The sequence below is a fragment of the Canis lupus genome, chromosome X, assembly GCF_011100685.1.
Source record: "Canis lupus familiaris isolate Mischka breed German Shepherd chromosome X, alternate assembly UU_Cfam_GSD_1.0, whole genome shotgun sequence".
Lineage (NCBI taxonomy): Eukaryota > Metazoa > Chordata > Mammalia > Carnivora > Canidae > Canis > Canis lupus.
In genome coordinates this window covers 82,756,298-82,774,287 of record NC_049260.1, presented here as the reverse complement: position 1 = coordinate 82,774,287, position 17,990 = coordinate 82,756,298, and the positions used below count along the sequence as shown (strand labels likewise).

Sequence of the window (17,990 nt, the reverse complement as noted above, 5' to 3'; positions counted from 1 at the left end):
AAGAACCCCATTCAATCGCATTTAACAAATCATATTTTAATGTTCCTGTCTTATGCTCTCAAAATGAGCAAATCATCCTTTCTCTTAGATTAATCTTTCATATTACATACAATATTGTATCCTTAGGTGCTTCCAACTACAAAGCCTGTCAGAGCTCACAGCTACCAATTGCTAGGCACAGAGGTGCTAAGGTCCCTACAACCATCCTCTTGCCAAAGGGAGAAAGAGATAAGGATACAGTCTGATATCTTTCTTTGCAACAGTTTTCACAGATCCTTATCAGTCCTTTCTTTGGTTTATCACTTTGTAAAATTTGGTTTATGAGGAACATTTGGTACTCAAAGACTAGAGGAAATATTACTAAAGAAGTAGTTCCCAAAATTGGTCACTCAATAAACTGTATAACATCACCTTGGTACTGGTTAGATATCCTAATTCGTGGGCCCTCACCCCATATCTACTGAATCAGAAACTTTTGGGGTAGAACCCAGCAATATGGGTTTTTAACAAGTCCTCCAGATAACTCTGACCTACTCCCAAATTTGAAAACCAACAGACTGGAGGTTCAAAGCTAAATTATTAATTTCCAGTGGCAGCTATAAGACCTGCTAAAAATCTATTTCCAAGCGCTAAATGAATTAGTTTCTTTGGAAGACATACCAGACAGAAAGGTAAGAGATCTGTCTGCTCTCAGTCCTGACACAAACAAAGTGTCATTTTAAGAGTCTATAATACTGGAATATCCCAAGAGGCAGTTGGGAGACAGTTGTCGGTCTGATGGATATCAAATATAATTTTGATTGGAAACAGGGAAGGAGGAGTTATATTAGAAAGAGGAATATGGGTAGTTGGTTGCCAAACTACAGTGGAAGCTCTGTCCCTTAATGACAACATGTGATACATCTTCAAAGACTCAAAGCTCTGCCACTGGAAACTATACTCAAGGGCCAGGCATTATGAACTTTTTCCCCAGCTTTTTGGAAGGAAGAAGTTTGACTCTGTAAGAGTTATTTTCTCCACCATATGGAAAACAGGGAAGATATATTTCCTAGAATAATATTGTCAAAATGCTTTAATAGAAAATATTGGTAGCTTTCAGGTATTAGAAACAAGAGCATAATTTATTTCATAGCAGATACAGGCATTTCATATTTAATTATTTATGGATATGAGAGACTTGCTATAAAGTGAGAAGCTGGCATCACTATAAAACTATGAGCTCACTAAAATATAGCCAAGAAATACTTTACAAAGATTGCCTGGAGGCAGAATGTTTTACCTGGAGGACCTGGAAGACCTGGGAGACCAGGTTGACCTCGAGGCCCTGAAACGCCAGTTCCAATACAGTTGAAGCAGGTATCACCTTTGTCACCTAGAGAAAACCATAATGAGAAATAAATTTTACTTAAAGGGGTATGTCTATCTCCTTTAGATAGGTTCTAAAGAAGTTAGGACCAAGGGGCAACATTCCTACCCAACAGTATAGTTTAGAAAAGCCTATATTAGTATCAATTCATTTGATAAATATTTGCTATTATTTGCCAAGTAATTTTCCAGGTGTCTATGATATACTGGTACACAAACAGACAAAACAAAACAGGCAAAACAAAACAGGCAAAAATCTATGCCTTCATGGTGTTTACATTCTGTCAGTGGAAAGGGATAATAAACACTGAAGGTAGCACATTATTAACATATATATGTCACATATATATATATATAAATATATAAAAGTGTTATATTTATATATGTCAGATATATATAAAGGTGTTATAATATTTCCAGGGGGCAAGATGGTGGAGGAGTAGGGGTCCTCAACTCACCTGGTCCCACCAACTTACCTAGATAACTTTCAAATCATCCTGAACACCTACGAATTCAACCTGAGATTTAAAGAGAGAACAGCCGGAACACTACAGAGAGAAGGGTTTTCGCATCTAGCAAGGTAGGAAGGCGGAAAAAAATAAAAGAATCAAGTGGGGAAGGGGCACCATGAGGAGCTGGGCTAATGCCGGGCAGAAGCCTCCAGGATAGGAAAGCCCAGCCTCTGAGAAACAGGAATTTTAAAAATACGCACCGGATTCTTCCCAGATGGAAAAGTTCTTAGGGAAATTGGGCAGAAACGCAGGAGGGGCAGCGAAGGCTCCAGTTTCCCGGAGTCACTAATAGAGGAAGTGCGCCCGAAGGAGAGCACGCCACAAACTGTGGACGGATCTCGGTAAAGGGCTGAAGCATGAACCAGGCGGGCCTCGGGGAGAAGCCAGTCAGTTAGACGGGTGACTCGGGACAGAGGGGTCTGCACCCTGCTGCCTTCGGGAGCTGCGCCCCGCCCCCCGACAGTGAGATTCCAGAGCGGACACAGCCCATGATCCTGCACTGCCCCCAGGGACAGGCAGAAGTGGGGAGGACACAGGACGGCAAGGACTCTCCTACCGCTGGGCGCCCACAAGCGGCGCAGATCAGCGCAACAGCGCTGCCAGGGAGCATCTAGGTCAGTGCGGACTGGAAGACCGTGGTAGTTATTGTGGGGAGCTGACTCCAGGGATGGAGACCTAGCTGCCACCAGTGTGGTTGTTCCTCCTTATTTCACCCTGTGCCTGGGAGGGGTGGGGACTCCAGGGAACTGAGGCCTCATGGGGTAAACAGCTCCCACTGAGCTCGGTACCCGCAGGGGGCGGGGCAGCTCCCTCAGGTGCACACACCTGAGAATCAGCACAGTAGGCCCGCCACCAGAAGATCAGCTGGAAGAACCAGGGAAGATAAAGTTCTTCACCAAGCAGCACTGGAAAGCTCCAGGGGAATTCAAGGACTTTATAGTATATAGACCTAGAGGGTACCCCCCTTTTCTCCCCCTTTTCCAGTACAACTATTTTTATATCAGACTAAAAATTTCTTTTTTTTAAAATTTTATTTATTTATTCATAGAGATGCAGAGAGAGAGAGAGAGAGAGAGAGAGAGAGAGAGAGGCAGAGACACAGGCAGAGGGAGAAGCAGGCTCCATGCAGGGATCCTGACGTGGGACTCGATCCAGGGTCTCCAGGATCTCGCCCTGGGCTGCAGGCGGCGCCAAACCGCTGCGCCACCGGGGCTGCCCCAGACTAAAAATTTCTAATATTTTTCTCATTTCCCGCCTCAACACAATGTTTTACCACCTCTACATTTTTAAGTTTCTCCTTTTTTGACTTTCATATTACTACAATTACATGTCTTAGGCATATTTTCCACTTCTAGATTCCCTTCAACATACTCAATTTAATTTTGGGAGATACACGAGATATGTTTTTTTTTATTTGTGTTTTTTGTTTTCTCTGCCTCATTTTGCTCTACAATGGTGGAAGTTAATACCTTCTAAAACATGACCAGCATGAACCCAAAACCAAGTGGAATACTGTGCTGGTTAATTCTGTGAGATTATATTCTCTCTTCATTCCCATTCTGCCTCCCTCTTTTATCCCGTTTGTGTTTTGGTGGTCAATGGTGGGGCTTTCTACAAGTATTGCTGCTTTATATAGATTTGGGACTGAGCATCTTCTAACATACAGAACTTAATACACTCAGAACCAAGAAGATAACCCTCTACATTCTCTCTCCAACTTCTTCACCATCATCTTCTTCTTCACCATCATTATGTCCTAGTCCCACCCCTTGTCTTCTCTTTTCTTTTTCTTTTTCCTCCTCTTTACTTTTGCTTTTTTCACTTCTTTTTCTTTTTTTTTCTTCTCTTTTGGGATTCTTGGCCTTTTATTTTTTACTACTCTTTTTTAAATTTATTTTTCACTTTGGTAGTCCTTTTATTTTGTTCTGATCTTTATTTTCATTTTCTGGTCTCTGGCATCCTCAGAATCATCTAGGGTGAAGTTTACTTAGGTTGTGGTTGATATTCTTAACTCATCCCTCTCATACAGCCACTCTGCACTGAGCAAAAATGACCAGAAGGAAGAAATCACCACAAAAGAAAGAATCAGAAACAGTACACTCTGCCACAGAGTTACAGAACATGGATTACAATTCGATATCAGAAAGCCAATACAGAGGCACAATTATAAAGCTACTGGTGGCTCTGGAAAAAAGCATACAGGATTCAAGAGATTTCATGACTGCAGAATTTAGATCTAATCAGGACAAAATTAAAAATCAATTAAATGAGATGCAATCCAAACTGGAGGTCCTAATGATGAGGGATAAAGAGGTGGAAGAAAGAGTGAGTAACATAGAAGACAAGTTGATGGCAAGGAAGAAAGCTGAGGAAAAAAGAGAAAACCACTTAAAAGACCATGAAGAAATGTTAAGGGAAATAAATGATAGCCTCAGAAGGAAAAATCTATATATAATTGGGGTTCCAGAAAACGCTGAGAGGGACAGAGGGCCAGAATGCATATTTGAATATTATAGCTGAATACTTCCCTAATTTGGGGATGGAAAGAGGCATTCAGATCCAGGAGGTAGAGAGGTACCTCCCCAAAAATCAATAGAAACCATTCAACACCTCAGAATTTAATAGTTAAACTTGCAAATTCCAAAGATAAAATCCTTAAAGCAGCAAGAGACAAGAGAGTCTTAACTTCTATGGGGAGAAATACTAGATTAACAGAAGACCTCTCCATAGAGACCTGGCAGGCCAGAAAGGGCTGACAGGATATACTCAGGGTATTAAATGATAAAAACATTCAGCCAAGAATACTTTATCCAGCAAGGCTCTCATTCAGAATAGAAGGAGAGATAGAAAGCTTCCAAGATAGGCAGAAACTGAAAGAATATGTGACCACCAAACCAGCTCTGCAAGAAATATTAAGAGGGACCTGTAAAAGAAAGAGGAAGCCTGGGCAGCCTGGGTGACTCAGCGGTTTAGTGGCACCTTCCGCCCAGGGCATGATCCTGGAGTCCCGGGATCGAGTCCCATGTCGGGCTCCCTGCATGGAGCCTGTTTCTCCCTCTGCCTGTGTCTCTGCCTCTCTGTCTCTGTGTGTCTCTCATGAATAAATAAATAAAATCTTTAAAAAGGGAAAGAAAGAGGAAGCCCAAAGAAATAATCTAAATAACAATCAGGGACTGAATAGGTATTAAGATGACACTAAATTCATATCTTTCAATAGTAACTCTGAATGTGTTGGGCTAAATGATCCCATCAAAAGACACACGGTTTCAGACTGGATAAAAAAGCAAGACCCATCTATTTACTGTCTAAAAGAGACTCATTTTAGATCAAAGACACCTCCAACCTGGAAATGAAAGGATCGAGAGCCATTTACCATTCAAATGGTCCTCAAGAGAAGCCTGGGGTAGCAATCCTGGTATCAGATAAATTAAAGTTTATCCCAAGGACTATAGTAAGAGATGAAGAAGGACACTATATCATACTTAAAGGGTCTATCTAACAAGAAGACCTAACAATCATGACTATTCATGCCCCTAACGTGGGAGCTACAAAGTATATCAATCAATTAATAACCAAAGTAAAGACATACTTAGATAATAATACACTAATAGTAGGAGACTTCAACCTGGCACGTGCTGCAAATGACAGATATTCCAAGCATAAAATCACCAAAGAAACAAGGGCTTTAAATGATACACTGGACCAGATGGATTTCATAGATATTTACAGAACTTTACATCCAAAGGCAACTGAATACACATTCAAGTGCACAAGGAACTTTCTCCAGAATAGTCCACATACTGGATCACAAATCAGGTCTCAACCAATAGCAAAAGATTGGGATTGTCCCCTGCATATTTTCAGACCACAATGCTTTGAAACTGGAACTCAATCACAAGAAGAAATTTGGAAGAAACTCAAACACGGGAGGTAAAAGAGCATCCTACTAAAAGATGAATGGGTCAACCATGAAATTAGAGAAGAATTAAAAAGATCCATGGAAACTAATGAGAATGAAGATACAACGGTTCAAAATCTTTGGGATGCAGCAAAAGCAGTCCTAAGAGGGAAATATACTGCAATAAAACATCCCTCAAAATACTAGAAAAAAACTCAAATACACACGATAACCTCGCACCTAAAGGAAATGGACAAAAAAACAGCAAATAAAACCAACACCAAGCAGAAGAGGGAAAAAAATAAAGATTCGAGCAGAACTCAATGAAATAGAGACCAGAAGAACTATAGAACAGATCAACAAAACCAGGATTTGGTTCTTTGAAAGAATTTATAAGATAGATAAACCATTACCAGCCTTATTGAAAAAAGACTCAAATTAATAAAGTTATGATTGAAAGAGGAGAGATTATAACCGATACCAAGGAAATACAAACAATTTTAAAAACGTATTACAGCAGCTATATGCCAATAAATTAGGCAATCTAGAAGAAATGGATGCATTTCTGGAAAACCACAAACTACCACAACTGGAACAGGAAGAAATAGAAAACCTGAACAGGCCTATAACCAGGGAGGAAATTGAGGCAGTCATCAAAAACCTCCCAATACACAATAGTCCAGGGCCAGATGTCTTCCCAGGGGAATTCTATCAAATGTTTGAGGAAGAAATAATACCTATTCTACTAAAGCTGTTCCAAAGAATAGAAAGGGACAGAATACTTCCAAACTCTTTTTATGAGGCGGCCAGCATCACCTTAATTCCAAAACCAAAGACTCCACCAAAAAGGAGAATTATAGACCAATATCCTTGATGAATATGGATGCAAAAATTCTCAGCAAGATACTAGCCAATAGGATTCAATAGTACATTAAGATTATTGACCATGCCCAAGTGGGATTTAACCCCAGGATGCAAGAGTGGTTCAACATTCATAAAACAATTAACGTGATAGATCACATCAACAAGAGAAAAAAACAAGAACCATATGATCCTCTCAATAGATGCAGAGAAAGCATTTGACAAAATACGTCATCCATTCCTGATCAAAACTCTCCAGAGTGTAGGGGTAGAGGCAACATTCCTCAGCATCTTAAAGGTCATCTATTGGAAGCCCACAGCAAATATCATTCTCAATGGGGAAAAACTGAGAGCCTTTCCCCTAAGATCAGGAACACAACAGGGATGTCCACTCTCACCAGTGCTATTCAACATAGTATTAGAAGTCCTAGCCTCAGCAATCAGACAACAAAAAGAAATAAAAGGCATTCAAATAGGTAAACAAGAAGTCAAACTCCTCCCTCTTCACAGATGACATGATACTGTACATAGAAAACCAAAAAGACTCCACTCCAAGATTACTAGAACTCATACAACAATTCGGCAGTGTGGCAGAATACAAAATCAATGCCCAGAAATCAGTGGCATTTTTCTACACTAACAATGACACTGAAAAAAGAGAAATTAAGGAGTCAATCCCATTTACAATTATACCCCAAACCATAAGATACCTAGGAATAAACCTAACCAAAGAGGTAATGGATCTACACCCTAAAAACTACAGAACACTTCTGAAAGAAACTGAGGAAGACACAAAGAGATCAAAAATATTCCATGCTCATGGATTGGAAGGATTAATATTGTGAAAATGTCTCTGCTACCTAGGGAAATTTACACATTCAATGCAATCCCTATCAAAATACCATGGACTTGGGACGCCCGGGTGGCTCAGTGGTTAAGTGTCTGCCTTCGGCCTAGGGCATGACCCTGGAGTCCCGGGATCGAGTCCCACATCTGGCTCCCTGCCTGGAGCCCGCTTCTCCCTCTGCCTGTGTCTCTGCCTCTCTGTGTGTCTTTCATGAATAAATAAATAAAATATTTTAAAAAAATACCATGGACTTTCTTCAGAGAGTTGAAACAAATAATCTTAAAATTTGTGTGGAATCAGAAAGACCCTGAATAGCCAGGGGAATATTGAAAAAGAAAACCAGAGCCAGGGGCATCATAATGTCAGATTTCAAGTTGTACTACAAAGCTGTGATCATTAAGACATTGTGGTACTAACACAAAAACAGACACATATCAATGGAGCAGAATAGAGAACCCAGAAATGGGCCCTCAACTCTTTGGTCAACTAACATTTGACAAAGCTTGAAAGACTATCCACTGGAAAAAGTCTCTTCAATAAATGGTGTTGGGAAAACTGGACAGCCACATGCAGAAGAATTAAGCTAGACCATTCTCTTACACCATACACAAAGATAAATTCAAAATGGATGAAAAACCTAAATGTGTGTCAAGAATCCATCAAAATCCTAGAGGAGAACACAGGGAACACCATTTTTTACCTTGGCCACATCAACTTCTTGCAAGATACATCTATGAAGGCAAGGGAAAAAAGCAAAAATGAACTATTGGGACTTCACCGAGATAAAAAGCTTCTGCACAGCAAAAGAAACAGTCAACAAAACTAAAAGACAATCTACAGAATGGGAGAAGATATTTACAAATGACATATCTGATAAAGGGCTAGTGTCCAAGATCTATAAAGAACTTACCAAACTCAACACCCAAGAAACCAACAATCCAATAATGAAATGGGCAGAAGACACGAACAAAAATCTCACCAAAGAAGACATAGACATGGCCAACAAGCATAGGAGAAAATGCTTTGCATCACTTGCCATAAGGAAAATACAAACCAAAGCCTCAATGTGATACCACTTCACACCAGTGAGAATGGTGAAAATTAACAAGACAGGAAATAACAAATGTTGGAGAAGATGTGGAGAAAGGGGAACCCTCTTGCACTGTTAATGGGAATGTGAACAGGTGAAGCCACTCTGGAAAACTGTGTGGAGGTTCCTCAAAGAGTTAAAAATAGAGCTACCCTATGACCCAGCAATTGTGCTACTGGGGATCTACCCCAAAGATACAGATGCAGTGAAAAGCTGAGACACTTGCACTCCAATGTTTATAGCAGCCATGTCCAAAATAGCCAAAATGTGGAAGGAGCCTTGCTGTCCATTTTTAGATGACTGAATAAAGAAGAAGTGGTCTATATATACGATGGAATATTACTCAGCCATTAGAAATGATCAATACCCACCATTTGTTTCAACTTGGATGGAACTGGAGGGTATTATGCTGAGTGAAGTAAGTCAATCGGAGAGGGACAATCATATGGTTTCACTCATATGGGGAATATAAAAAATAGTGAAAAGGATCATAGGGGAAAGCAGAAAAAATGAGTGGGAAAAATCAGAGAGCGTAACAAAACATGAGAGATTCCTAACTCTTGGAAGCGAACAAGGGGTTAGTGGAAGGGGAGGTGGGTGAGGGGATGGGGTCACTGGGTGATAGGCACTGAGAGGGGCACTTGACGGGATGAGCACTGGGTGACATACTATATGTTGGAAATTTTGAACTCCAAAAATGTATACAAAAAAAAAATAAAGAGACAGTGTGGTTCTGTCACAAAAACAGACACATAGATCAGTGGAACAGAATAGAGAATCCAGAAGTGGACCCTCAACTTTATGGTCAACTAATATTTGACAAAGGAGGAAAGACTATCCACTGGAAAAGACAGTCTCTTCAATAAATGGTGTTGGGAAAATTGGACATCCACATGCAGAAGAATTAAGCTAGACCATTCTCTTACGCCATACACAGAGATAAACTCAAAATGGATGAAAGATCTAAAAGTTAGACAAGATTCCATCAAAATCCTAGAGGAAAACACAGGCAACACCCTTTTTGAACTTGGCACAGCAGTTCCTTGCAAGATACATCCATGAAGGCAAGAGAAACAAAAGCAAAAATGAATTATTGGGACTTCATCAAGATAAAAAGCTTCTGCACAGCAAAAGAAACAGTCAACAAAACTAAAAGACAACCTACAGAATGGGAGAAGATATTTGCAAATGACCTATCAGATAAAGGGCTAGTATCAAGATCTATAAAGAACTTATTAAACTCAGCAAATAAACAAACAATCCAATCATGATATGGACAAAAGACATAAACAGAAATTTCACAGAGGATGACATAGACATGGCCAACAAGCACATGAGAAAATGCTCCGCATCACTGGCCATCAGGTAAAACCACAATGAGATACCACCTCACACCAGTGAAAATGGTGAACATTAACAAGACAGGAAACAACAAATGTTGGAGAGGATGTGGAGAAAGGGGAACCCTCTTGCACTGTTGGTGGGAATGTGAACTGGTATAGCCACTCTGGAAAACTGTGTGGAGGTTCCTCAAAGAGTTAATAGATCTGCCCTATGACCCAGCAATTGCACTGCTGGGGATTTACCCCAAAGGTACAGACACAGTGAAACGCCGGGACACCTGCACCCCGATGTTTATAGCAGCAATGTCCACAATAGCCAAACTGTGGAAGGAGCCTTGGTGTCCATCAAAAGATGAATGGATAAAGAAGCTGTGGTCTATGTATACAATGGAATATTACTCAGCCATTAGAAATGACAAATACCCACCATTTGCTTCGATGTGGATGGACCTGGAGGGTATTATGCTGAGTGAAATAAGTCAATTGGAAAAGGACAAACATTATATGGTCTCATTCATTTGGGGAATATAAAAATTAGTGAAAGGGAATAAAGGGAAAGGAGAGAAAATAAGTGAAAATAACAGTGAGGGTGACAGAACATGAAAGACAGCTAACTCTGGGAAATGAACAAGAGGTAGTGGAAGGGGAGGAGGGTGGGGGGTTGGTGTGACTGGGTGATGGGCACTGAGGGGGGCACTTGGCGGGGTGAGCACTGGGTGTTATGCTATATGTTGGTAAATTGAACTCCAATAAAATAATTTTAAAAAAAGAAAAAAATAAAGATTGTTATATTTATAGAAAAACTACACCTGGTTAAATGCAAATGGACATACTAAGGATGGGTAGCAGTTTGCGATTTTAACAGTGTGGTCAAATGAGATGATGATATATGATTAAAAAAAAAAAACTTAACGCAAGGGCATGTACCTAATGAGTATAGAGTATCCTAAGAAGAAAGAATGGTCATGTGTGGCATATTTAAGAAACATCAAGGATACCACATTGTTTAAGTAGAGAGAGGAAGGGGAAGCAGGTCAGAGAGTTCACAGGTTAGTGATTGGAAGTATAATAAAATGTCACATAGGCCACCATAAATCCTGGTTTTTACTATGAGTGAAATGAGAATCCAATAGAATAGGTAAACAGAAAAGCAAGATGATATGACTTAAGTTTAAAAGGATGTCTCTGGCTGCTATATTGAGAATAGAATGGAAATGCAATGATTGAAATAGGGTAACCATTTAAGTGGCTATTGCTGTAGTAATCTTGGAAAGATGATGGCTAATCCCAGAGTGATGGAAATGAAGAAGACGGGAACTGGTTAGATTCTGGATATATCTGAAAATAGAGCTAATGGGATTTTCTCATGGATCATACATGGAATGCAAAAGAAGAGAATCAAAGATGACTCCAATGTATTTTTAGCCCAAGCAACCAAAAGGCTAGGGAGGCCTGCATTTAAAAAAGGGAAGACATAAGTGGTAAAATTATGGGGGAGAGGTAGCAGAGATCAGGACTTTAGCTTGATCAAGATGTCAAGTTTAAAATGTTAGGTAGATAGTTGGATATACTAATATAGAGGAAAAGAGTTATATTTTGACAGGAGACATAAATTTGAAAGTCATTGGCAAATAGGTGGTATTTAAAGTCATGTGACTGAGTGAGTTCGAATACAGAGGAGGAACAAGGACTAAAATGCTCAGGGCTTCCAAAATTAAAAGTTGGATAGATAAATTTAAAATACATATGGAAATGGAAAGTAAGCCAAGACTTAGTATAAAGCTACAAAATTCATATAGTCTAGCACTGGTGCAAGGAGAAACAAATAGAACAATGAACAAAATAGGTCAGAAATAGACACATATATAGTCTCGTAAGATTTATAACAGTGCTAATGTAATTCATTGGAGAAATGATGGTCTTTTGTACTACAATACTGAGTCAATTGGATATATGGGAATATGGATCAAATAGATATACGGTACTGGGTCATATGGATATATGGGGAAAAAACTGATGCCTGCTTCAAACTATACACGAAAATTACTTGACACTTCGAAGATCAAACTGTAAAAGTCAAAATGATAAAGCTTCTAGAAGAAAATACACAGAAATATCATCAGGTTCTTGGGATAAGCAAAGATTTCTAAAACAGAATATAAACAACACTAGCCATGAAAGAAGACATTAATGACTGGATTTCTTTTAATTAATAACTTATGCAAAAAAAAGAGTAAAAAACCAGGTCACAGAATGGGAGAAGATAGCTGTGATACATATATCCAACAACGCAATTAAAAATAGGAAAAAAGCATTTTACAAAGAAAATATATGAACTATAAGAAAAGATGTTCAATATCAGTAAGTCATAAGGTAACAGGAAACTAAAACCACTTTGGAAAATGGTTGGTGATATCTATGGAAACAAAACCTGCACCTACCCCTAGAACCCAGCAATTCCATTCCCAGGTATATACACAACAGAAATGAATGCTTATATCCTACAAAAAATATATATAAGAACGTTCAGGTTTACTTATAATAGCCTTAGACCAAATATCCATTGACATTAGAATGAATATTTAGACATATAAATACAATAAATACCAAAGAGCATTGAAAAAGATTGCTACAAACAAAAATATAGGTATATCCTACAGACATAATATTCAGTAAAAGAACCAGACACAAAAGAGCCTATACGGTATGATTCCATTTATACAAAGTTCAAGATTAGGCAAATTACTGTATGACAGAGGATAAAATGATGGTTACCTTTATGAGTGCTGACTAGGGAACATAAGAGTCTTCTAAAGTCTTGGAAAAGTTATATATTTTGTTTTAGATGGCAATTGCATGGGAGATTATATAGATAAATTGATATACATATAAAGAGAATGAAATATATAGAGAGACAAATATATAACGGGCTATCGATATCTATATATCCGTATCTATATCAATCTAGATAGATAGATGATTAGATAGATAGATAGATAGATAGATAGATAGATAGATGATAGATAATGTAGACATGTCAATCTCTATCACTACCTCTATATCTAATAGATGTAATATTCCAAGGAGGTATAAAAAAAATCAGAACAAGTGAAGAAGGTGTCAAAAAATGGAAAAATATAGTAAAAAACTGGATACTCTGGATTAGCAGAGTATAGGCTGCTGGTCACTTGGAAAAAATAGCATCTATGGAGTGGTGGATTAGGGCAGTAAAGTCTTGATTGAAGTGAATAGTATCCAGAGACAAAGAGTAGAAAATTCTGGAGTTTTGCTGCAATGGGAGCAGAGAAATAGAGCAGGATTTGGCAGGGGAAGTAGGATTATGATAAGGTATTTTTTATATAGCTGAAAAAAAGGTATATTTGTATGCTCCTGGAAGTGACCCAGTAAAAGGGAAAAACTGATGATGTGGGAGAGGCAGGAATTTCTGGAATGAAATCCTTGGGAAAACAAGAGGGAATGGAATTTATTGTACAAATAGAAGAATTGGTTTTAGATTGGAATAGTAACAGTAATAGGCAGGAAGGTAGAATATATGTGCATAGATACATGTAGGTAGGTGAATGTGGTAGTGGCAATCTGTGAAAATTCTGTTATTTTTTCAGTTGGTCAATGAAAGAGGAAGCAGGTCACAATCTTAAAATGAGAATGGAAGAGGAGGTATTAAAAATTTGAGGAGGAAAGAGCAGGTGTAGGGTTAGAAGATGTGGTAATCTAGAAGTACCAAAACCAGGCTTTTGTTCCAAGTGTGTATAATGAAGTGAGAAGAGAGCAAAGGAGGCAAGGTTTTATGTTTGGGATTGTTTACAATGATTGATCATGCATTTATAGGTTAAGAGGGAAGAAAGGACATCAAAAGGTTGAAGGAGAGTCAAAGTTGGCAGGTATCAGTGAGGTTGAAGTAATATTGGAGTCAGGTTATAGGTAGTGAGCTAGAAAGGATAAAGTGGTCAGAAAATGGTATTCATGAAATCAAGATTATGGAAGTATGCACTACTGGTAATGAGATGGTCTTATGAGTAAGACCATGAGAGTGAGTGGATGAGGTAGAGTGGAAGATATGTGGCATTTGGCTGAAGATCTGAAGGAATGAAGGAATGACTGCGGGGGAGCAGGGAGAGCCAAACCTTTCACTCCTTGTTCTCCTTGGAGTCCTCTATCACCTGGAGATCCGGGAGGGCCTGGAGGGCCTGTTTCACATATCTCATCACCTAAGATAAAGGATAGCAAGCTAATTGTTGCGAAATATCCAGAAGACTAAGCAAAAAGAAAGTTGACAGGCTAGAAAAAAGATCTATTTTCAGTTACTTCTCTGCAGTAATACAACTACCTATAAGCAAAAAGAAGATATAATATTGGTGATAATATGAAGAGAAAATCTAAGCATCAAAGAATTACCAAAAATCAAAAGTAGAAGAAGCAGTGGAATAATGCCAATCTTCAGCTGGATCTATTTACAAATGAAAACAAAACAAAAACCACAGAATTTAGGGAAAAAGTATAGCTTACTAGGAGAGATGTGAGGGCCAGGAGGGCCAGGAGGCCCTCGAAGTCCAGGAGCCCCAGGCTGCCCATCAAGTCCGGGAAATCCAGGAATAGATATTCCAGGTGGGCCTTCATCACCTTTCTGGCCCCTTTCTCCAGGAAAGCCAGGGGGGCCAGGAGGACCCATAACTGCAGTCCCTAAGATTAAAAAAAATTAAGGTGATCAAAATGATCTTATTTTAGAGATACTACTTTAGTTCTCAATGAGACATAAATAATAGGATCTTCCTTTAATGTATAATTCCAGTTATGTTTCTATATTTTCTATGAGAATCAACATCTGGAAAAGCATGAAAAGTTTTAAATAATGTAAGTACCAGTTTGAGTGTAAGAAAGAATAATTTAAGGTAGCTTTACTACTTTTGGAAGTGTACTAATAACCCTCTACCTGCTCTTATTTGATCGTATGATTTTTTTTTGAGGCTATGATCTTTTTTAATCTAAGAAATACTAGAAAGGCATTAGCAAGAGAAAAATAGGCACCTCAAAGTTCTCATGTAAACATGGCTCTATTTCTGGACATTCTTCTGTTCCACTATCTATTCTTATACCATGAACATATCTTTTTATAATAATAAAAATAACTATATAATTATATATAATTTGAGTAACATTTTCTTTTTTTTTTAATTTATTTTTTATTGGTGTTCAATTTACTAACATACAGAATAACCCCCAGTGCCCATCACCCATTCACTCCCACCCCCCGCCCTCCTCCCCTTCTACCACCCCTATTTGAGTAACATTTTCAAAACTGTTAAGGAAAATATACCCATCTTTGTTCTTTTTAAAAACCATATTTACTAGACTCAGAAATTTATCTTCTAAATGCATTTTAGAATCAGTTTGTCACTTTCACTTTAAAGCAACACTGGAGGGCAGCCCCGGTGGCTCAGCCATTTAGCGCCACATTCGGCACAGGGTGTGATCCTGGAGACAAGGGATCGAGTCCTATGTCAGGCTCCCTGCATGAAGCCTGCTTCTTTCTCTGCCTGTGTCTCTGCCTCTCTCTCTCTCTCTCTCTCTCTCTCGTCTCTCATGAATAAATAAATAAAAATCTTAAAAAATAAAACAACACTGGAATTTTGAATGAGACAATTTTGAATTTAAAGATTAAATTTTGGGGCACCTGGATGGCTCAGTGGTTGAGCGTCTGCCTTTGGCTCAGATCATGATCCTTGTGTCCTGGGATCAAGTCCCGCATCAGGCTCCCCATAGGGAGCCTGCTTCTACCTCTGCCTGTGTCTCTGACTCTGTGTCTCTCATGAGCAAATAAATAACATCTTTTAAAGAAAATAGATTCAATTTTGGAAGAATCACCTGTTTATAATATTGAGTTCTCATATCAAGAAATTAAACATATCATTCCATTTATTTATTAATTTTATATTATTTAATGATATTTTACAGAATTCTGAAAAAAGGTCTTATACATCTTTGGTTTATTCATGGGTTTATTTGATTACCCCAATGAATTTTACTGCTATTACTATTGTTAACTGGATTTTTTTCTCTTATTTTTTATTGCTGGTGAAGAGAAAGGCAAATTATTTAAGTATTCAACTATCATATCTGGCCACTTTGCAAACGTTTGAAATTCTGGTAATTTGTCATTTGATTCTTTTAGATTTTCTAGCTAGATTATAATAAAGTTTGTGAATAACTAAAGCTTGTGGTTTTGTTCCATCCTTACACCTCTTTTTTCTTCCAGACCTAGTGTACTGGCTGGTCTCTCCAGTTCAAGGACAAACACTATAGGCAACTCTGAGTACATGTATCTTATTTTTGACTTGAATGGGAATGTTCCTGATGTTTCACCACAAAATTATGACAAAGTATGACATTCCCTGTACAGTCCTGTACTTCCTGTATGAAGCAGACAGCTTCATCAAGTTCCCTTTTAAACTTAGTTTGATAACTTCTTTACCTTTTAAAAATGAATGCGTATTGAATTTTATTGACTGTTTTCTTTGCAAATATTGGCCTATTCTCTTTTAATCTGTCAATGTAGGCAGTTATAGTAATGTTGAACCATCCTTGAAATCTTAGGGTAAAATCTACTTGGTCATATCATCATATTATTTAATATACTTCTGAATTGATTTGCTAATATTTTATTTAGGATACTTGTTTCTACACTTATAAATGAGATTGAACTATAGTTATTTCTAGTGTTATCTCCTTGGTGGTTTGGTATCAATGCTATTAAATTAAATGTTCTTCTAAAAAAAAAGTTCTGAAAAAGTCTGTAAAAAATCAGAATTATTCACCCAATAACTTAGTAGAATTCACGGGCAGCCCTGGTGGCTCAGCGGTTTAGTGCTGCATGCAGCCCAGGGTGGGATCCTGGCGTCCCGGGATCGAGTCCCACGTTGAGCTCCCTGCATGGAGCCTGCTTCTCCCTCTGCCTGTGTCTCTGCCTATCTCTCTCTCTGTGTCTCTCATGAATAAATAAATAAAATCTTTTTTTTTTAATTTTTATTTATTTATGATAGTCACAGAGAGAGAGAGAGGCGCAGAGACACAGGCAGAGGGAGAAGCAGGCTCCATGCACCGGGAGCCCGATGTGGGATTCGATCCCGGGTCTCCAGGATCACGCCCTGGGCCAAAGGCAGGCGCCAAACCGCTGCGCCACCCAGGGATCCCTAAATAAAATCTTTTAAAAAAAACTTAGTAGAATTCACCCACAAATTATATAACCATTCATTTAATTCTTTTTCATGGAATTCTTTAACATTTCCAAGTCTTCCATGGTAAGTAATCTACTTTTTCCTTTTTTTAAAAAAAAGATTTTATTTATTTATTCATAAGAGACAGAGAGAGAGAAAGAGAGAGAGAGAGGCAGAGACACAGGCAGAGGGAGAAGCAGGCTCCATGCAGGGAGCCCGACGTGGGACTCGATCCCAGGATGCCAGGATCACGCCCTGGGCTGAAGGCAGGCGCTAAACCATTGAGCCACCCAGGCATTCCCGTTTTTTACTTTCTCAGGAAAATTTTAGTAATGTGTGTTTTCTGTTTCATGAGGAATGCATATTTCATTTAGAATTTCCAATATATTGATAGGGTTTTATAGTTTTCTTGTAATTTAAAAAAATTAATTGTAGCTATGATTAAAATATTTTGTTGGTATTATTTATGCCTTCTCTTGCTTTCCTCTTGATCATATTTTATTCTTATTTTTACCTTTATCAAGTTTCTCCTTCTATTTTGTTTATGCTTATTTCAGTTATTATTTTTTCAAATTAGCTCATTTATTTTAGTATCTTTAATTTTGTGATAAATTAAGGGTACCTTGGGGAATATAAATAATAGTGAAAGGGAATATAAGGGAAGGGAGAAGAAATGTGTGGGAAATATCAGAAAGGGAGACAGAACGTAAAGACTGCTAACTCTGGGAAACGAACTAGGGGTGGTGGAAGGGGAGAAGGGCGGGGGGTGGGAGTGAATGGGTGACGGGCACTGGGGGTTAGTCTGTATGTTAGTAAATTGAACACCAATAAAAAATAAATTA

At 38.4% G+C, this 17,990-nt stretch overlaps 1 protein-coding gene across 1 annotated transcript in view; it reads right to left on the bottom strand.

The window, feature by feature from the left end:
- COL4A5 (collagen type IV alpha 5 chain) overlaps positions 1-17,990 on the bottom strand; it is a 263,146-nt gene that overhangs the window by 79,306 nt on the left and 165,850 nt on the right. Inside the window, 3 exon segments of the mRNA NM_001002979.1 lie at positions 1,280-1,372; positions 14,062-14,145; positions 14,444-14,617. Of these exon segments, the coding sequence (NP_001002979.1) occupies positions 1,280-1,372; positions 14,062-14,145; positions 14,444-14,617 (351 nt within the window).